The sequence below is a fragment of the Leptonychotes weddellii genome, chromosome 5 (genome assembly GCF_054177405.1).
Source record: "Leptonychotes weddellii isolate Sample4059 chromosome 5, ASM5417740v2, whole genome shotgun sequence".
Classification (NCBI taxonomy): domain Eukaryota; kingdom Metazoa; phylum Chordata; class Mammalia; order Carnivora; family Phocidae; genus Leptonychotes; species Leptonychotes weddellii.
In genome coordinates, this window is record NC_138373.1 from 73,524,510 (window position 1) to 73,545,711 (window position 21,202).

The 21,202-nt window shown below is 42.4% G+C and overlaps 2 protein-coding genes across 4 annotated transcripts in view; one reads left to right on the plus strand and one right to left on the minus strand.

Moving 5' to 3' along the window:
- Nucleotides 1–21,202, plus strand: part of RIMKLB (ribosomal modification protein rimK like family member B) — a 159,207-nt gene that overhangs the window by 37,583 nt on the left and 100,422 nt on the right. The gene's annotated exons all lie outside the window — the stretch shown is intronic.
- Nucleotides 7,120–18,412, minus strand: MFAP5 (microfibril associated protein 5). 2 transcript variants are annotated; one of them, XM_081821181.1, is made up of 10 exons: nt 18,202–18,410; nt 17,606–17,672; nt 16,609–16,644; nt 13,316–13,360; nt 12,968–13,000; nt 12,322–12,357; nt 10,427–10,456; nt 9,638–9,725; nt 8,977–9,050; nt 7,120–7,545 (listed from the first exon to the last, which is right to left on the minus strand). In XM_081821181.1, exons 2-10 carry the CDS (start codon nt 17,661–17,663, stop codon nt 7,433–7,435), a joined length of 513 nt encoding a protein of 170 aa, XP_081677307.1. In that variant the 5' UTR covers nt 17,664–17,672; nt 18,202–18,410; the 3' UTR covers nt 7,120–7,432. The 2 variants fall into 2 exon arrangements, with proteins under 2 accessions (XP_081677307.1, XP_081677308.1); XM_081821182.1 differs by lacking the exon at nt 12,322–12,357 and having other exon boundaries at nt 18,202–18,412.

Genomic DNA, 21,202 nt, shown 5'->3' on the forward strand with positions numbered 1-21,202 from the left:
CACTGAACACGGAGCATGACCCAGGGCTCAATCTCATGACCCTAGGATCCTGACCTGAGCTGAAATCAGGAGATGGATGCTTAACTGACTGAACCACCCAGTTTACTGTATTTTTAATTCCAATTTTTTAAAAAGTCTAGACTCTCTTACAAACCTTTTGCAACTCATTTATGACCCTTAAAAAACACCTTTGTCTTCATATCTTCCTTTTGCAGTGGAACCAACATTAACCTAAGTTTTAGCATTTGTGAGTTTGGCCATGGTTCCACTGCACTAAATTTTATGAAGTCAGTGGCACCTCTCCACTGCTCAAAACCTTGTTCTCTGTCAGGAAAAATGGGAGCAATAATCCCTTTAACTGCCCACCTCATGGGGTTGCTCTTAGAATGAAATACGAGATTCATAATAAACAACCTGATAAAAAAAATTTTGAAAGTTAAATTTAATCTGGGCTAGTTGGAAAAGGAGGTGGCATCATGCAAATCGCCATTCACCACAACAAGGACCGAAAAGTTGAGCTCAGGGCCCCAAGACCTAGGGCATCTACCGAAGGCTGGGCAGGCTGAACAGGTTTCTGGCCAGATGAACCAATCACACCTTCAATCAAGTTGTGCCAAAAAGGTTTGACTCTCTCCAACCAGTCGCCTCGGACCCTTCTGCGGAACATTGGAAGATGAAGCTTCCTGGCCTTGATGACAAAACAGCTGTGGTTGTAGGGACAGTAACAGAGGATGTTGCGTGTGCCCAAGGTGCCAAACTGTATCTGTGTGCACTCCGTGTGCACGGCCACGCCCAGAGACACATCCTCAAGGGCAGAGATGAGATCCTCGCCTTAGACCAGCTGGCCCTGGACTCCCCCCAAGGGCTGTGGCGCCAGCCTGACCTGCGCTCCCATCCTCTAAAGGGCTGAGAGATGTACAAGCATTTGGGCAAGGTCTCGTGAAGTGGGCACGGCCACATCAGACCCCTGAGCACATTCCAAGGGACGTGTGTGCCAGAGGTGGAGGGGCCTGTGGGGGGCTACAGAAACTAACCCGAGATCCTGCTCTCTTATTAAAGATTTTGGATGGTGGGGAAAAAAATTTAAATTAGAGACAAACTAGTATTGGTGATATTTACACTCTTTGCAGGTTTGCAGACCTGTCTGCTCAGTGGCTAATCAGCAAGGGTTATCTCATTCTGTTGCAAAGGAAGGAAGAGTAAACCTACTCAAGAACAGTTAGGGAGAAACCAATCCATTTAAGTAGAAAAAAAATCTTACTGTTATATTAAATATATAATATTACAGGTGCTGACCCTTTGGAATACATGATCTTGTTCATTCTCAGAACAACTCCAAAGGTAGATGTACTCCCATAAATTTACAGGTGAGCAGCTATTCACTTAGGACACACAACTAGTGAGTGCTACATCAGGACTGGCCCTGAAAGAAACATGAATTCCTTTATGTTGAAATGAACAGGATGATGTAAATATATATCTTATTATACCTAGAACCATGTTGATTTGAGTGTAGGTGCCCCATGCATAGATGCATATATTTTTTAGCTGCTATGTGACAAGAAAAATTATTCCTGCCCTGCGTCAGTAGAAGATACTGTGATTCTTATGAATTGTACTTACACATATAGTTTATAATTTATGAATTATTGTACATTACCACTTATTACAATGTGCCTGATCTTCCCCAGTTTTTGTGAAATAATGGCAACATAAGAGCATAGTTTAACATTACCGAGTTATAGGGGTGCCTGGGTGGCTCAGTTGTTAAGCGTCTGCCTTCGGCTCAGGTCGTGATTCCAGGGTCCTGGGATCGAGCCCCGCATCGGGCTCCCTGCTCAGCGGGAGGCCTGCTTCTCCCTCTCCCACTCTCCCTGCTTGTGTTCTCTCTCTCGCTGTGTCTCTCTCTGTCAAATAAATAAATAAAATCTTAAAAAAAAATTTACCAAGTTATAGATTACCTCCAGCAAAGTGGTTTCTCTGAATAACCAGTTGAGGAGTTGTCATTCATGATTTTATATGAACATTTTCGAAGTAATTTTTGTTTTCAACACCTATTGACTTTGAGGTTAACATTACACATTTTCATAAGCTTATTATATTAGTAATACTTTTTGGGACACCCGGCTGGCTCAGTCAGTGGAGCATGTGACTCTCAATCTCAGGGTTGTGAGTTTGAGCCCCACGTTGGATGTAGATATTACTTAAATAAATAAATCTTGGGAAAAAAAAAACATTTTTTTCCCTTCTTCTGAAAATCTCATCCCTTTTGGGAAATGGATGGGTAGGTATATGAATGTCATTTTATACAAATGGAAGAAAACTTTTTCTGGGCAGTCCTCATTATCCTTCATTGTGACTCATGTGTTTGACCCTTAGGGACAGAACAACATATTAGGAAACAATGTATAATGACACAGTTGATACCTCAATGCCCATCAATCCCTTAAGTGTCATTCAGGTTATTTTCCATTTAACTGTTAGCTTGCATTTGCTCAAAGTTCATCTGTTCTTCTTTTTCCGGGTTAAGGCAAGAGGCGAATCTCACAAATTTAAGACCATCCTGAATTCAGTCCTCATGGTTCATCATGTAAATTTAATAATGTACCCCACAAAGCTACACATATGGTAGGTAAACCTGCAGAAGCAAGGAAAAGGGAGAGGAAGGAGAAAATTAGCTGAGATAGAGAAAAGACCTGCAGGACCCCCTGGGTTAGGAAAAAACCCAGAACCTTCCTAAAGTGATGGGACAAATTGAAAGAAAGAAAAAAAAAAAAACCTTTATCGGCTATTTAAAAAAAAAAATTGAGGGTTTGAGGTGAAGTGAAGCTCAATTTGTCAACAGGAAGCTATGGGCTCTGCACCTCTATTTATATAAACAGCATTTGCTTTTTCCATCTTAGGTTCTGCCCAGAAGTTGTTGTCTGACCACTGCTTCTGGCTCTGCTTGACTGGTTTTTAGAAAAAAAAAAGAAAGAAAGAAAGAAAAAAACTGTGGCCACATGTTCCTTTCTCTACCACAGAGAACCTCAATAAGTCACTTTCCCTGATGTTTGGTTAGTGAAAATGCTAAATGATACAGGATTTCAATGTTGATTGGAGCGTTGTATTTTTAACCACCTCCCTGAGTTGACAAAACTATGGGGACAGTCCTGCCTCTCTTCTGCTGTGCTCCTGATGTCTTCCCATTCTACCCTGTAAAGTTCCAGGTCTCTCGGGACCTCTTGGCCACACTTTGCAAATTCCCTTTCCCCATCAGATCTGCGAATTCCCATCTTCCAGAGTCCTGGTCCCCTGCCCTGATGCCAACCTGCCATTACTGTCCCATCTGCTAACTCCCCTTCTCTGGTGCTCTTCTGTCTTCTGTTTCTTCTCAGATTTCTTTCTTCACTGGTTTACAGCTGCTTCAGTACCAGAGGAAGGGTAACCTTAAAGGTGGCAAGTTGTTTGCACCTCTGCCTGGGTGGAACATAGTTGCTTTGACACAAACACCCTGAGGCAGAGGAGGGAGGAGCCTGTGGCTAGCAGCATCCACCGCTTGATGTCATCAAAAGCAAGGCCCAGAAGTGGGGAGACCAGCTGGGGTTTGCACCATCTGCCTGTGAGTCAAAAGAATACTTAGAGAAAGTGTGCATGGAACTATATTTAGAGTATAGTGCACACTTGAATTTCCCATTCAGGGAGAAAGGAGAATTTTCATAAGCATGCAGTATGGAAAAAGTTAGACTCAGAGCAGGATCAGCTCAATTTTGGACGAGAAAACAGGAGTAAACCTCATGGGTGGGCAGATGAAGCTGCTGTCTTTCAAAGTACCAGAAGGCATTCAATCTCAAAAATTGCTTAAAGATACCTTCTTTTTTAAGATTTTATTTATTTATTTGAGAGAGAATGAGCAAGAGAGCATGAGCAGGGGGAGGGGTGGAGAGAAAGGGAGAAGCAGACTCCCCGCTGAGCTGGGAACCCAAAGACCTGGGGCTCTGATCCCGGGACTGCAGGATCATGACCTGAGCCAAAGGTGAGCTGAAGGCAGATGCTTAACTGACTGAGCCACCCAAGCGCTCCTGCCTACAGATACTTTCACCAAATCCTTTAGTTCCAAGTTTAAAGATGCACTGTTTGGGTTCAAATAATTTTTCATCAAAATATAAATTCCTCACTGAAGAGAGTTATCATTTGTGCTCACCAAGAAAGGGATAATATTAATACCTAAAAGAATAAAAGATTTTCAAATCCTTTCATGGGAGGAGCAAGGAATGAAAACTAGAACATCAGAAATGGGGTGAGGGTAAAAAACTAGAAGGAGATAAATGAAATTCTGCCAGTGGGCAAGAATACAGAGGGAAAAGGGGCACCCGGGTGGCTCAGTCAGTTAAGGGTCTGCCTTTGGCTCAGGTCATGATTCCAGGGTCCTGGGATTGGGCCCTGCTCAGCAGGGTGTCTGCTTCTCCCTCTGACCCTCACCCCTCTCGTGCTCTCTCTCAAATACCCACCGCTAGTGCACAAGCACTCTGGCATGTGCTCTCTCTCTCTCAAATAAATAAAATCTTAAAAAAAATACAGAGGGAAAGAACAGGACTGGGCTCCTGGGTGGCTCAGACCATTGAGTGACCCACTCTTGGCTTCAGCTCAGGTCGTTAGATGTACACCCCCGTCAACCCAGCCTAGCCCCTTGTAGGGCTCCATGCTCAGCAGGGAGTCAACTTCGGATTCTCTCCCTCTGCCCCTCCCTCCATGCCCCCCCTTTCTAAAATAAATAAATCTGGGGGAAAAAAAAAGAAAGAAAAACCAGGACCAAATCAACCTCCTGAAACTGATCTGGGACTGTCCTTAGGGAAAAGTTGTGGGGGAAAATAAGAATTTAGAAGCATAAGGAAAGAATGGGAAGCAAGTTAGGAATGTTGGTTTACATATCAAGAGTAAAAAAGGTAGAGAACATAAGAACAATGAGAAATGGGAAAACACTGGAACATGATCCCATAGAAGAGAAGCGAGAGTAAAGCATGAAGCTTTACCTAGCAAGACTGTTGGGTCCAAAGGGGTAGAAAAGAAAAAGAATTTTCTGATGAATTTAGGAATTTCCTGGAGGAGAGTAAATTTGCTGCGTTGCAGTACCAATGACAAAATTGTGGTGTGAGGAACGATACAATAGAGAATAGTAGACTAGAGCAATACCGGTGTTCCTTTTGCAAAGTGGGATAAAAGCATAAATGGGGGCGGGCACCTGGGTGGTGCAGTCGGTTAAGCCTCCAACTCCTGTTTTTGGGTCAGGTCATGATTTCTGGGTTGTGAGATGGAGCCCTGAGTCGGGCTCCTCACTCAGTGCAGAGTCAGCTTGAGATTCTCCCTCTGCTCCTCTCCACTGCACATGCTCTCTCTAAAATAAATCTTAAAAAAAAAAAACTTAGGGGCGCCTCGGTGGCTCAGGCAGTTAGCAAGGGACTCTTGATTTCATTCAGACCGTGATCTCGGTGTCCTGGGATCCGGCTCTGCGCTTAGCGGAGTCTGCTTGTCCCTCTCTCTCTGCTCCTCCCACCCCCCTCACATGCACTCTCTCTGTCTCAAATAAATGAATAAATGAAGTCTTTAAAAAGAAAAAAATTTTTAATAATTTAAAAAGTACAAATTGGCATCATTCTAAACATGAGAAAAAGAAACAGATCAAAGACCACTCTTCTGAAAAGGAATTAAGAAAAATTTATTTTAAAATGTTTAATTTGCAATATACACAATACTGGGATTGAGGTGCTTTGTGGTGGGAATGCCACCTCATTCAATATATGGTAGGAGGATCATGTTCACGGTGAGATTCTTAAATGATTCTTGGAAATTCTGTGCCTATGAGATTTCTCTACGGTGGGTATAATATCTACTTAATACCTCTATCTATATATGAGGATATTTACTTTTAGAGGCTGTAGAGCAGAGATTACATGCTTTGGGTCTTAGCATTTCTCTTTAATCAGTTGTGCAAATCCAATTAAACTAAATTGTTTCTTAACAGCAAGAGTCTGATGCTCATTTACATAGTTTTTTTCAATAGGAAAAGAATCCAACCCTACCAAGCAGAGAGGAATTCTGAGTGTGTAACTTGCCTCAAAGTCTCCTATTTCTTATCTTAGTTGACTTTTGTGGGCTTTTTTGGAAAGTTACTAAGTTATTCAGATAGAAGGATCTATAGTATGTAATTGGTAACTTGTAATGGGATTTTTTTCTTTTATGTTGTGGACTGCTGTCTTAATATATTTCTCCTGTTTTGAAGCACACATGGTGGTTACAAATTAGAGTGCATCTAGACTTCAAGAAATTCAAATAATGCATTTAAATCTTAAGAATCGCAGAATGAAAAGATACCTTAGAACCAACATAAATTTAACCTTGTCGTGTTAGAGATGGGAAATTAAACCTGGCTTACTGGTTTACCTGGTTACTGCTAGAGCCAGGATAAGGATGTAGGTTGTCTGAATATTGTGTTTTACTCTTTCTTATAAACCAATAGGTAAACTTGGTCTGCTTATTAAAATTTAGGTCTGAATGCCCTTCTTAAGCCCCAAATCAGGCTATTCCAGAGTCCATTTGCATGGTAATCTCTACAGATTTTGTTTAGTGATGAGAATGAAAGAAGTAGCACAAATCAAGGAAACTCTGACCAAAGTCAGAAATTATTTCACATGAAATTATCTAATTTGCGAGGGTGGGCAACCCCCATATGACCAAAAATAGGTAAATGGGACTTTGTACCCCTACTTGCCAATTGGACAACTGCATGAAAAAGTGAATAGGGAACCAATGAGTCCCAGTTCCATACATAGCCTACTCCTCTCTCTCTATCCTCAGCCTCTAAACTTAACAGACCTCATCTTGGGTCTTTATATATTGCCAGTAGGATTGTGTAACTCTTGGTTCTGGAGAATTGTCTAGGACTACAAAAATTACCATGACTCTTCTCAAAGAAGATCTGAGCAGGCAAATCCAGAAAATAGTTAAAATAAGAGTGAAGAGTGCTATGTAAATGAATGAGGCGTTAATCTAGGAAACTCTTGAAAATCAAAAAAATGGCTAGCCAAAATGGACAGCAACAACTTCTTCCACCCTAAGATTTATTTCAGACAGATTCGGTGGTAAATATTAACCCAAGGTTTATTTTCCTTTGAAATTGTATGTAGAGTGCTTATATATAAGCCACATGGTTATCATTAATCTATGTCTATGATATTGAGAAGCAGCAAAACCATGCAATAATATAGACTTTATGTTATCAGTCTGGATGGAAAATCAGGGAGTGGAAGCAAAAGCTAGACACTGCAAAGGGATTGTTTTAAGAAATACTACTGTCTGTGGGTTAGTGGACATTGGTTGGACAAGAAGGAGTTCCCTCTTGTTAGAGCATTCTCTTCCACCCACCCACACATTCTTCTTTCCTCTTCCTTGATGATCACAGACCACTGAGTCTCTGCAAATTCACATTTTCACATGGAGGAAGTCGGAAGTAGTTGGAGCGACGGAGTCGCCTTGGGGGTAAACCAGCCATCTGACGGCAAAGTTCATCTAGAAGAGAAGCAGAGCATAATGGGGTGGGATTGCAAAAAAATAACAAGGGCTCCTGTTTAAAGAGAAAGAGAAGACCCTAGGGTGCTGTAGTGAAAGACTGAAGAGAAATAGATCTGGGCTAGAACCCCAGATGTGCAGCTTACTGGTTATTTCTTACTTACTAGAAAGTTTCTTAACTTTGCTGAACCTCACTGTCCCTTCCAGTATAATAAGCATGAAATACCTGCCTCAACAGTGTAGTTGTGAGTATTAAAATGAAATAATGTATGCAAAGTACCTAGCACAGGTGGCCAGTAAATTTTAGGTTCCTCTGTATACCTAGCTCCCAATTCTTATAATCATGGATTTATTAATAGCAAAAAAAAAAAAAAAAAAAAGATTCAATCATTCACAATATATTTAAGTGTTTACTGTGTGCAAATAGCTAATTTTAGTAAGTCCCCTGAGACATTTGAAAGTGCCTAGAGTCCCAAATACTCATCCTCAGTCTCAAGGTGCTTCCCTTGCAGGTGGCTTGCACAACGCCAATGGGGGCAAGTAGCAAGTTTCCTTCTGCGAAGTTAACTACAGCTCTTACTCAGGAGCTCAGTGCAAGATGGGCTGCTGAGTCAGAAGGGGCTGTGTCTGTGGTTCCTTCACCAACCACACTTATCGTTTGGGGCTGGCCATAGGGGAGGTGAGAAGTATCTTTGTTCCCACAATGCACGGTTTATAACCACACACTTTGGACCCTTGTAATCGTTTTTATAAAGGTTTTCTACCCTTGTTTACTTCTAAATTTTCACAATAAGTAATTTAAGTGGTTCCTGGCATTGGTAGACTGTTTAAATGTTGCCAACTTCTAAATATCCAGTCTGGTTTTTTTTTTATTTACTTATAGGCTCTATACAAACATCAGTGTCTCCAAATTAGTGGATTTTTTTTTTTTTTTTTACAAAGTTTTTCCTTTATGAACATGGCTTCCAACTATTAGTCTATTGTTTGTAATGGCTGACTTGGCCTTTTTTTAAGTTTTCATTTTTTTTCAGTAATCTCTATAACCAATGAGTGGCTCAAACTCATGAACCCAAGATCAAGAGTTGCTTGCTCCCCAGACTGAGCCAGCCAGGTGCCCCTGACTTGCCCTTTTCACATAGAACCCCAGTGAGCTTCAAAGCAGCCAGAGCTTCAGAAAGCTCTATGTATAGGAGAGGTTGGGGGTTACAACCTAGCTGGAAAGAGACCCAAGCATACTTTTCTTATATATTAAGCATACTTCTTTACTTAGATTGCTTATTTAGCATAACTGGGTGGAGCAGGGATTGATGAGGTTTAAGGAGGTGGCCTAAAGCCGTCCTCAGAAGCCAGACCTTGGATCCATTAGGACCATGTTTCTACTCACCTCTCTCATAACTGCCCCTCCCCACTAAAACCCAGACATCATCTTACCTTTCATAACTTCGTGTTCTTTACAGACAAGACGAGAGCAGATCTCATTGTTGATGATGTACATACGTCGTAAACTGCCATAGTCCCAGTAACATGGTTAAGGAAGGAGATAGAACAAAGCATTGTGGGGGAGAACTAGACTAGGCCAAGGGTGCCTGCTCAACTCCTGTATTTCCCACTCTCCCTATCTGTTCTCCTCCTCTCTGGATTTCCTTAATTATTTTGGATCACTTTTTTCCCTCCCAGAGGAGTGCAGGGAATGGAATGGTATTATTCTTAGTGATACTTTACACACTCCACCTAGAGTCAAGTTTAATACTCCTCCCCACTATTTTCTACCTTTAGAGTTGGATCTTATGCTTCAGCCTTTTTCTATGAGGTAATAGGTTCACTGTGCCAGTATTTCTCTCATGACTGTCCCTTCCCCAGCCCTGATCTCACTTGCCTTCTGGCATCTAGTCTTATTGGTCAGTCTGTTCTCCATATACCTCAATTCAGACTCCAGGTTCTATCTGGCACCAGCAGGAATAGCTAGGAGGATCATGTTAAGAACTTCTGTGCCACCAAAAACTGAAATCCCATGATGGGTGCTCATTAAACAGTTACTGACATGAAAATACGACCATGGATGATGCTTTCTGCATATCCTGGGATCCCTTACCTTGTGAAACATAACTGATGAATGCATTGCTTGACTGGTCGATGCACAGAGTAGAGTCTCGTGCAAGCGAATTTTTCATCCCGGCAATCTGAAGAAGTCAAACACAGAAAACAGGGATAAACAAAGGATTCAAGAGATGGAAGAAGGTAGATAAAATGGGGAAAAAATACAAAGTAGTCTCTACACAGAATCATTGCAGTTTGGGGAATGCCCTCCCTGTTTACCAAAAGAGAACGGTAGGAAATTGGCTGAAATAAAATTTAGGTGCTTTCCTACCTGGAAGCAGAAGTTGATAAAATAATCTTTGAGGGTTCTTCTAGGAAAGTCTTTCTAGGGTTCTCCAGGTGGCCATATGAAATATAAAATTGAGATGCTTTTAACCCCATTCTAAAGAATCAGAATTCTTAGGTGGGTAATAGTTTCTATTTTAGCAGTTTCCAGTCCTAGATGCACATCAGAATCATCAGTACAATAGAGAGAGCAACTTTGGCCATGACAACTCAAGTAATATTGGGTCCTTGCAGTTACTTCCCAACTCACTAACCACCACAGAAAGTCCAAATCTAGTTTAGGAAGAGGATTCTTTCAGGATCATCCAGCAGTGGTCCCATCTTTTCCCCATGAGATTGAAGATAGGAGCTCACAAAAAAAGAGTAGGAATGAAGAGCACTAAAAATATTCTTTGAGAAAGAACTGGAAGCAAACTAGAAGGTATACCAAGTATCCTCCAAAAATAAGGAGGTGTGAATCCCCAAGAAGAAGGCTGAGGAAGAAGACATGCAGTCATACCTGTTGTGGTATTTTTATCAGTAGGAGAAGCTGGAAGGCAGAAATTTTATTCAGTTATTACCAGTTCCAGTAGTCACACCTCTACAACTGTCATGTCGCCTCACTTAATAAATAAAAAACAAATGAGTTGCTAAGCTTTAGCAACTTCTAACAGAAAACCCACAATGAGCTGTTCCACAAAATTGGAGAGGTTTAGAATTTAGGATAGGAAATCTGATTTTGCCTTTCTCCTCTTCTAAAATTGAAAAATTGATTTCATTGTGTCTTTGTTTTGTTGACAAGAAGCAAATTTAGTAGGGACACAAGGCAAGGAGCCATATGCCCAGAAGAGATTCATCCTACAGCTAAGGGAGAAAAGATTGTAGAAGCTCTTACTCATAAAAGAAAATTTCTTTGTAAATCAAATATGTCATCATGAGTTCTTGGATAAAAGTTACTCAGCAAAGACTAGCAAAGGTCACAGCCATAGCCAAACTTAATCTAAGGTCAAGTTAAATATGGGCCTAACTTGTAGAATGAATAAGTCAAGGAGTAAGATGAATCTTGGGAAGACACTAACCATGGGAGTTATGTGTCAAAATGCCATTGGAAGAGTTGTCGATAGATAGAATACTATGGGAAGTATGCTAGGTGATCTCATCTGTCCCCTGGTTTCAATTGCAGGCTTAAATCCTGAGAATTCTCAGACTTCTCCTTCCAGCCCAGATCTCTTCTAAGCTCCAGACTTCTAGAAAAGCCACCTGACATTTTATGGAAGAGTTTGTGGATTTTTCCAAGATCCTTCAAATCTAACATCTTAAACTGTCCTATCTTTCCCTTCACTGATTCAAACTGTTCTTCAGTGAATGGTCCCACCATCTACACAACAGGACACTGGACCTCATCTCAACAGTTCTCTTTCACTGCTCACACTTAATTCTCCCTACCTCCACCTCAGTGAGTTCAGGCCATCATCTTTTATTGGGACTAGGGCAATAGCATCCTGGCTGGATTTCCAATTCACAAATCTGATGGGAACCTTTCTTTGTCTAAGCTATTCTGATGGGTTTTTATTTCCATCCTAAGCCTTCTCGCATAGTGTTTTCTTTACCCAAAAGCTCTTCTTCCTCGTTACTCGATTCACTTCTACTTGTCGTTCAAGAAGCAACTTAGTATGCCCTCCACAGAAGCCTTTCTTAAGCCCCAGCACTGAATACTCCAGGACTCTTTTTAGTCGTCTGTTGCTTCTTTTACTTACCCTGATTACGGCATTTTGTAAAACTGAATAAAGTTACCCATTTGTTTATCTTGTGGATTAGACAAAAAATATCAAGTAAAAGGAAGTCAGTTTTGTTCATCTTTATATTCCTGGTACTCAGTAGTAGGTTTTCAGTAACTATTTCTTCAAAATCTAGTTTCTGTCTCATTTTCTCACATCCTACCACTCGTTTCTTGTAGATTTTGCCCTATTCATTAAAAAAAAAAAAATTTCCTCAATGTGCCAAGTTCTATTTTGTGTTCAAATCTTTGAACATACTGTTCCCTCTTTGACTGCCTGACTGGCTCCAATTCTTTTTTCAAGAATCGGTTCAACCATTACTTCTAGGAAGTTTCCCTTTAGCTTCCCAAACATTGATCTGTTTATATATTTGTCTTGCCTTTACCCACCCAGGCTTGGAAACTTTGAGGAAAAGATGACATGTTGGTATTTTGTACGTCAAACACCCAGCACAGCCCCTGCTTGTTAGGGGATCAAAAATGTCATTAATTTAAATTGAACTGTTGGAAGAATGTGCTACATAAACTGTAGTCCTGTCTGTGTCGGATCCTTCACCAACTGTACTGCCTTCCGTAATGGGCTCTGGGGAAAGCCCAAAGTGGCCCCAGTGGCCCTGGGATCGCAGATCTGAACTCACCCAGGTCATCTGTGGAAGGCTCGATATCAGCCAGAACTGAAAAGGCACAAAACAGCAGGTATGAGGAGGGCTTTGAACTGGCAAGGGGGAAGGCACAGGAGAAAAAGGAAGAATGAAGGGGCGCCTGGGCGGCTCAGTCGGTTAAGTGGTTAAGCATCTGACTCTTGGTTTTGGCTCAGGTCATGATCTCAGGGTCTTGAGATCAAACCCTGGGTTGGGTTCTGCACTGGGCCTGGAGCCTGCTTCCGATTCTCTCTCTGCCCCTCCCCCATTATAAAAAATGAAGACTGAAAAAAAGGGAGCATGGCGGTATGGGGCAAAGTCAAGGCTATGGCTGGGTTTGTGTATTATATCCAAGGGAATAGAGTTAATTGTTAAGTAATTGTGAAATTTCCTTTTGAAGAATATTTGGCCTACTGACATTATACTTTATTATACATGCCTTATTTTAGCTATTCATCCACTTTGTTTCATCTTTTTAGAGGAATGGGGACTCTCTTTCTTTTTATCCCACTGTCACTGGACAAAACACCCCCAATCCCTCTATCCCTTTCTTAGATAAAAATACAGGATTAATTCAAAAGCTGGGAAAAATAATTGTGGATATTAACAATCATGCCATTTTAAAAGCGGTAGTAAAACTTACCTGTTTCATCTGTAGAGGGCTCATTCACCAGATCTGCAAAGATACAACACAAAGAATAAAAAAAACACAGGCAGGAAAAGTGGGAAAGGGAAGCAGGATAAAGGGATGATCTAAAAGGAGGCAAGAAAGATTGAAGTGAAAGGATATGGCCTCTTGGGCCCATGTAAGGGACTTTGAGGAAGGAAGTGGGAGAGAAAACATGTTCACAGCATCAGTGGTATCCGAGACGCTAGGGTCTGCATGAGTTCAGAGTGCCCACTAACGTCTCTCTACTCCTCATTTATCTTTGTACAGACATCTCAATCCTATTCCCAGTTTGACAACGAAGAAATAAAAAGGATAGCTTACTAGGATCTTCTGTGAATGGTTCTGGAGTCACTGGAGTCACATCATCTGAATAAAAAAAAAGCAGAAAACATTTTTAATAATTTTTTTAAAAATTTATTTATTCATTTATGAGAGAGAAAACAAGAGCAGGGGGAGGGGCTGAGGGAGATGGAGAAGCAGACTCCTCGCCGAGCAGGGACCTTTTGATCTGGGGCTCGATCCCAGGATCCTCGGACCACGACCTGAGCTGACGGCAGACGCTTAACCAACTGAGCTGCCCAGGCACCCCAGGAAACATATTTTTTGAGCATTCTCTGTCCCCCTCCCATTCTTGTACTCCCAGTGAGTGAAACCTGTCTATCACAGTTGCCAACACATAGCAAGTATCCCACAATTGGTTTTCATTGTTTGCTTCCCAACCTGAGTCCTTTCCCCCACAACCCAATGTCACAGTTTCCCACTTCCATGAATATACCCATACTGTCCTAGCCTAGAATATCCTTTTCCCTTTGTCTCCTTTACGTATATGCCCATCAGATAATCCTCCACAGGCATCCCCTTCCTCAGTTAGACTTTTAAGTTTAGGAATAGAAGAATAACATATTTCATTGTCCTACCAGATAATACTATAATAGCTAATTTGGGTTTACTATATGCCAGGCACTATTTAAAAAATCTGTTTTTTACAGATGATACAATGGAGCACCAGACAAGTAAATAATTTACCCAAGGTCATACAGCTTGTTGGAAGTACAATGGATTGATGACTTCCTTGCAATACTTATTTTAAGTGAAAACTGTCTTTACCAAAGACACTGATTTTGATAATGACAGGTTTGAAATAATTGGATATCAGTTTGCTGATATGCTTACATGAAAGTATGTTCACCAAAGGTGATGTTGATGATTTTCTGATGCTCAGAAGTGAGGTGAGAAGAGGGGAGGGGATGTTTGTAGAGAATACCTTGCAGTTGATCATTGGAAAGTAAAGGCAAGAGGAGAAATAAAAATAAATGGTCCAGGGCTTAAGGTGGAATCTATTAAGATACACTAAGAAAACTGTATCTGAAACTATAAATAACAGCACTACCTGAAACAAATTGTCTCAGCTTTAAAAAGCAAAATAGGGGCGCCTGGGTGGCTCAGTCGTTAAGCGTCTGCCTTCGGCTCAGGTCGTGATCCCAGGGTCCTGGGATCGAGCCCCGCATCGGGCTCTCTGCTCAGCAGGAAGCCTGCTTCTCCCTCTCCCACTCCCCCTGCTTGTGTTCCCTCTCTCGCTGTGTTTCTCTCTGTCAAATAAATAAATAAAATCTTTAAAAAATAAAAAAATAAAAATAAATAATAAAAAGCAAAATAACAATGCAGTGTTCACATCTAAATATTTAATAAATATCCTATCTATAATTATCCTTTGTTGTAGATGACTTATCGTCATAATCTGGTTTGCCCACCAGGGGTCAGCAAATTCAGTTTGCTTTGAATTTTTCCTTAAACTTCAGCATCTAAATGCCATGTTTAGTCTGGAGAAAATAGCATTTTTATACAGCATGCCAGAGCTATGGATCATTGTGGCAGAGGCAAAACGCAAATAATGTATTCTGAAGCAATTTCCCCTGCTAACTGCTTACATCATCCTCTTTTAAAAAAAAAATTCCAGGTAGAAAGTCATCAGATTTAGCTTTCGCATTTCAGAAGAAATTTTGGTAAAAGAAATCCAAGTCTGTTCCCATCCCCCAGGACGTTTGAAAAACCACTAGCCCGAGTCATTCCAAAAACTGTTAAGAGGGGCGTGGAACCTCTCCAGGGTGTAGCCCAGTGCCTCCAGTTCCCTTCCTCCCTAGCTGCATTCCAGTACAGAAATGCAAGTGATCCAGGGGCAGAGCAGAGGGGTTGAGAGTGAGTCCTTGCTGTCACCTCAGAATTTCTGGATAGAGTACTGGTTTTCAGTATATTCCTCGGATTATCCACCTTTTCCATGAGCTACCACTGTATAAATGCTTATCTAGGATTCATCTTCTCTGAAAAGAAATCTTAAGTAGGCAATTTCTTTTTAAGATTTTATTTATTAGAGAGAGGGCACCCCAGAGTGTGCGCACAAGCGGGGGTGGGGGGCAGAGGGAGAAGCAGGCTCCCCTGCTGAGCAGAGAGCCCCATGCTGGGCTCTATCCCAGGACCCCGAGATCATGACCTGAGTCAAAGGCAGACACTTAACCGACTGAGCCACTCAGGCACCCCTTAAGTAGTCATTTTAATATCATATTTCTGCTAGGAAACCATCCCAAACTTGTAGACAAGGACTAGACCTTAACCAGCCTAGAGAAACGAATGCAAAAATTTTTTTGCTAATGCTGAACTCTGATGTAGATTCAGAAAGTTCGGGATTCAGACCACTTTAGCCACAGCAGATTAAAAAAAAAAAAATTGTGTTTCTATATTTTTATCTTCTGTACCAGGATGCACAGCAAGAAATTACATTGTGCCCCAATGCACACATAGAAAATTGAAACAAGTTTAAAAAGATAATGCTTTACTCTTGCAGTGTACTTGCAGTGTACTCCATTTTTATTTTAGTCTGTACTAATTCATTAAAAATTAACCATTGTGATCTGCTAATTTGATTTTATGGTCCATTAATGGGTTACATACTGCTGTGCTCTCAAGGGTTGGGAAAAGTAAGAGATGAATTGTCATAATGTTGAATGTCTGGAGGCAGAGTGGAGATGTTTGATTGGAGTTTCCATCATTGAACTGGAGGAAGTGGCTGCTTGGAAGCCAAAACTTTTGGGTTCTGTCCATTTAGTGCCAGAATTTCGCTGCAGTACTGAGATGACTTTTTATTCTGTCTGCATGTTAGCTTCTCCATTGTTACATGGATAGGAAAAAGCTGTTAGGATTAGTGGCATTTTCTGAGTGAGATAAGAGCCGTATATAGGAGAGTGGAAATAAGAGATGGCCATAGAGGAGGGTTGGGGCAAGGTATTTCAGTTGTTAAAAAGTAAGAAGATTTTGTGAACAGGATAATAGGACTGTGGAAACTGGTGAGTTAGATCCTATCTTCCACACTTTGGCAATGTGTCTCTCTGTTACATTACAGGTTCTTTAACTCTGACCATTCATCAGTATTTTTTAACTCTGACCATCTACATTATCTTGATAACCCCAGCAGATAGGGCGCCTGGCTGTCTCAGTTGGAAGAGCATATGACTCTTGAATCGTGGGGTCTTGAGTTCGAGCCCCACATTGGGGGTAGAGATTACTTAAATGTATATTTTTAAAAAAACCACCGAAGAGCCCAGCTCCAAAGGTTTACCTACCTCCTCGTTGACCACCGACTCCTAGTGGTGTCCAGTCTGTACCAAAGGACAGAGAAGAGGGATAAATGACTCCAGCTGTACACCCCATAAAGCTCTTATAAGATGAACCAGAAAATGATGGGAAAATGGTTGTACTTTATTTTTCTGCATTTTCTTTCTATATAGTCCAATACAAAATTACTCAGACCATTAGTGCTGACATGGAGACACTCAGGAAAAATAAGTTCCTGAGAATAAAGCCCTGCTTTGCCAAGCCCCAGCTCGGGATGCCTTTCCCCCTCATCCCCTAGCAGAAGGAGTGGGGTCCTGTTCAGCTGTAGGGCCCAGCAGCCTTCTAATGTGTCCCGTCCCAGCCCCACAGCCATCGTACTAGCTACACTCCGAACAAGGCACAACACGATTTTCTCACAGTGTGTATCTGGCAGAATGAGAAAATGGAGCAGGATTTCTTCAAAGTCCCGAGATTCACTTTCTGTGGCGAGGCTTTCGGCTCTGTTCTGTGACGTCTGTGATGGCTTTTCTTGAGCGTCTAGCTTGGCACAGGTTTGTGTGCCTGTGAATACATTTGTGTGTATGCTGGAGCTAGTGTGGGGTAGGTGTGAGTGTATATAGTCCCACTGTTCCCCGTCATGCATTGCATTTGGTCCAGTTTCTTACTAGCTGTCTCCATATGGTTGAGAAGGCATTTGTGTATCAGCTTCTCTGTCCTCTGTTTGCTCGTACATTTTTGTGTGTGTGACCCTCCTTTGGGGTTAATAGGCATTTATTTGTGTGGATCTTATATTCATAACTCTCCAGTTACTTCCCGAGTCTGATGGTCTCATCCCAGCCCTTGCTTTTCAGACACAAATCTGTCCTTTAATAGCGATTCTGGAACTCCGTAGCAAGCACCTCTGCTCCTGGTCCCCTTCCGCATCCCGCCCTCCAGTAACGTCCACGGCCATGCGCACCCGGGAGCAGGCACCGTAGGGAGGAAAGATGAAAGGTCGGGACTCACCGGAGGGGAGGATGAGTGCGGTCAGGAACAGCAGCACCCTGGGTCCCAAGAGCAGCATATCTAACGGCTGTTGGGAGAGTGGAGGCTGTAATGCTCAGGACACATCAGCATTGAAGTCCAAGCACGCATACCTGTAGGGCCCCTGTCTCTTCGTCTGTCCAGGGCTTTTCCTGGTCCCCCGTGTGACGCCAGCCTTTTTCTCTTTTCACCCATCATTTATTTCTCCTTCAGATTCACTTCTTTTTGATCCCTCACCGTTATTCTCATTCGCATTCCTTTTTTCTGCCAAGTCAGAGGAAACTATATAGTCTAAATGGTGCGTGTTTGCCCCTATTCTGTGGCCACTTTCACCCCCAGTGTCTGATCTTCCTTTTTGATATCTGGCCTTTTAATTTCCTCTGCTTATCTTGGTGGTGTCTTGTCTGTCTAATTTCATGGATAAATGGGATATTCGCTCAATTCCAAGTCAGTGACATTCCCCATTGCCCCCCTCTGGCTTTCAGTTTCAACACACACACATACACACACATACACATACACACACTCACACACACACACTCTGTCTGTCTAGGGTTTTGTACAATCAGAGAACTCACTGTGTATTTTTCCTCTGTTCTTTCCACCGAGTCCTTTGGCTGCTGAATGTGCCTCTCTCCTTCTCACGCTGTTTCTACTTTGGCTGGAGAATAGGATGAACAGGGCCACTCCCTGGGAAGGACTTCAAATTTGGCCGTACTCTGAAACAACGAGATGAGGGAGAGCGAGAGAGAGCGAGAGAGAAAGCAAGGCTAGAGGAGTGTGATGAGGCGGGAATGAGAAGGGGCTGGGGATTTGCAGTCACTCACACCCTCATTCCAAAGGTTATGACCACACCAGTGAGTGATACTGCTATTCCCTGGGAGGCCTGGCTCCCGCTCACAAACGCCTTTCTTCCATGAGCTTCTTTTCCCTCTTGGAACATGGCCCCAGCCCCCAGCCCACCTCTGCCTTGGGTTCCTTCTTACCTAAATAGCTCCATCTCATCTTTGGACAGTCTGCCCCTTCTGTGGCCATCTTCCAAGTTTGAATCATTCTTCCATCTTCTCTCACTTTTTCGACATTTGTCTCTTCAACACCAACAAATTCCTTTATATCCCTGTATTTGTCTCTCTTTTTTCCTCTTTCTTGAGGATTTCTTTAAGAATGTGGTACCCCTCCTCCCAATCCTATTTATTCCATATTCAGAGACACACAGACACGACATGAATTTTGTCCAAGAGGAGGCTTGGCTGTTAGAAAAAGTTGAAAAATATAGTACCCTCTGAATCCTTTTGAAATGTGGAGGAGCTCTGTGAGAAGACATGTCAGCCTTCTTCTGTCTTTTGGCTTTGCTTAGGTTTATGCTCAGAATCTTGGTTTCTGGAATGTTCAGGACAAAATGCCATTAGAAGCCTAAAGAAAATTGGGAGCCAAGCTCACCTTGCTTGCGTTATTTTCCAACAGTACTTTCCCCCACATCATGTAATATGTAGATAACACTTTCTCTGATCCAGGAGTTTTAAAGTCTTTGTATTTGCTCTTACTCACTGAAACCTAGTGGTTAGACTGGTAAAAATATTTCCACTTTGAAGGGAATAAATTTAAATTACAGAAACGCAAATCTGAGGAATCATTGACCTGATGTGCATTTACTGGTGTGTAAGTTTCACGTTCTCTGTTAGCTCCTTGAGTCTACATTGTATATCTCCCTGAGGAGCTAAATTAGAGGAGAATACAGGTAGACAGAGCAGATCATGTTTAATAGAGTACAGACTAGAAAAGGAAAAAGAGTAAGAAAAAGAAGGGAAGGAGGGAAAGAGAGGAAGGAAGGAAGCTAGTTAGCTGGGAGGAAGGGAGAGCAATGGACATAATCAGAAATAAGGAAACAGCACCTTTGGCTCTGCCCAAGGAGTGATCAATACATGTTCCATCTCTAAGATCCATGGATTCTGGTCAGTCTCTAGAACAAAGCTGAGTACCAAACCCAGCTCTTTCTCATCTGCCTGGCCAAGAACTTGCTCTTCGCCCATCTGCTCTGCAGCGAGAGTGCAGAGGTGGAAAACAGATGTGATTCTAGTCTGTGAGAGTCAGGGAAAGGAAAGGCAGGGAGGTGGGGGTGGGGAAAGAAACAAAAGCCAGATGCAAAGCAGAGCTAAGGCAGGACATAGAATAGAGAGCTTAGAACAACAATCATGTTTTCCATGAAGCTCAGGCAGATGGACAAACTGAACTCAGGCCAATCATTTGGCAGGGAGAGCAATGACCTCAACGTGCTGGCCCAGCTCAAGACCATAGCATAGGAAAGTCTCCCCAGGCAGTAGGAGGGGGTGCTCTCCTGGGGTCCTAGGAGGGAGTCTGAAGCTGGGCAGTGAAAATGGAACAGAATGTTCAGAGTAAGGCAGAGGGAGAAGGCAGGCAGGCAGGCAGCAGCAGCTTAGAAGGAAAGGAGAGGAAATCCAGCAAGCACTGGTGAGAGCAGAAACCGTCATCCGTTCATGCTGGGCTTATAGGCATTCAAGAATGCAGTTGGTTTTTAAGTAGTCTGAATTTTTTTCTTCCTTGCGGCTATGGTGCCCCCTTTATTCTAGCATTGTTCCCCACTTGTTTTCAGAGCCTAGGCTTGGAACCTCAGGTTTGGAGAACCTCAGATTTCCTTTTCTCAAGGTGATTTGGTCAGCCTTTCTATTCCGACATCAGTTTATCATTGAAGTACATGGCGTCATGATCAGCACCATTGGTCAGAAATGAGCAACAGCCATCCAGAGCCCTGAGACTATAATTTTCTGAGGTTCTCACTGACACTGGGGAAGGTACTCTCGGGGCAGCGGTGCGTGCCCGCATCCAACACAGGCTGATCTCCTGTGGGTAGGTAGAGAGCAGGTTCTCCGGCAACAGGAAGATCCTCCATGAAACCAACTGGCAGGTGCAGAAGCCGCTTAGTGCATGCAAGGAAATGTTTGAGTTATCTAGGAAAATTTTTAGTTTTCCAAAAGGTCTCCAGTCAATGGAAGATGGGTATAAAGTGCAAGGAAACAGAAGGGAGGCAGACATGCAAGACAGCACTGGCTCGCAGGTCCTATTCGTCTGTTTATTGGCCTGTAAAGAATACACCCATTAGCTGAAGGCCTCTGGGCAAATGTACAGAAATGTTATTACTCCAGTCCAATCTAACTAAATTAAATCCAGGGTCTAAACGCGAAAAAAAAATTCCCATAAAAGGAAAGCAAGAAAGGAGGAGGATTATACGAGGTGGGGAAGGAGAAAAGGCAGAGAGCTGTGTGTGTAGAGGAATGAAGCAATAAACTAGTAACAGCCAAAGTTAAAAGATGGACTCAGTGTAGGAGTTAGAAGCTAGCAAACATATGTCATCAGACAACTTCCCACTTCTTAGTAGCCCAGACTTGCTGTATCTCCCTTCATGCCTCTGTAGTTTGTACTTTGTGTTCCTTCCTTTCTGACACATCTTTTCCCAATTCCAGTAAATAAATGCTCATAGGTACATCAAAACCCAGGTTAGAGGGGTGCCTGGGTGGCTCAGTCGTTAAGCGTCTGCCTTCAGCTCAGGTCATGATCCCAGGG

Bases quoted from the DNA above. Each gene is read 5' to 3' on its own strand.
- MFAP5 (XM_081821181.1), bottom strand. From the start codon at position 17,663: ATGCTGCTCTTGGGACCCAGGGTGCTGCTGTTCCTGACCGCACTCATC. The intron at 12,358-12,967 runs GTAAGTTTTACT...GTGCCTTTTCAG, and splicing joins GCCCTCTACAGATGAAACAG to TTCTGGCTGATATCGAGCCT. The intron at 9,051-9,637 runs GTAAGGGATCCC...GGACTATGGCAG, and splicing joins CATCAGTTATGTTTCACAAG to TTTACGACGTATGTACATCA.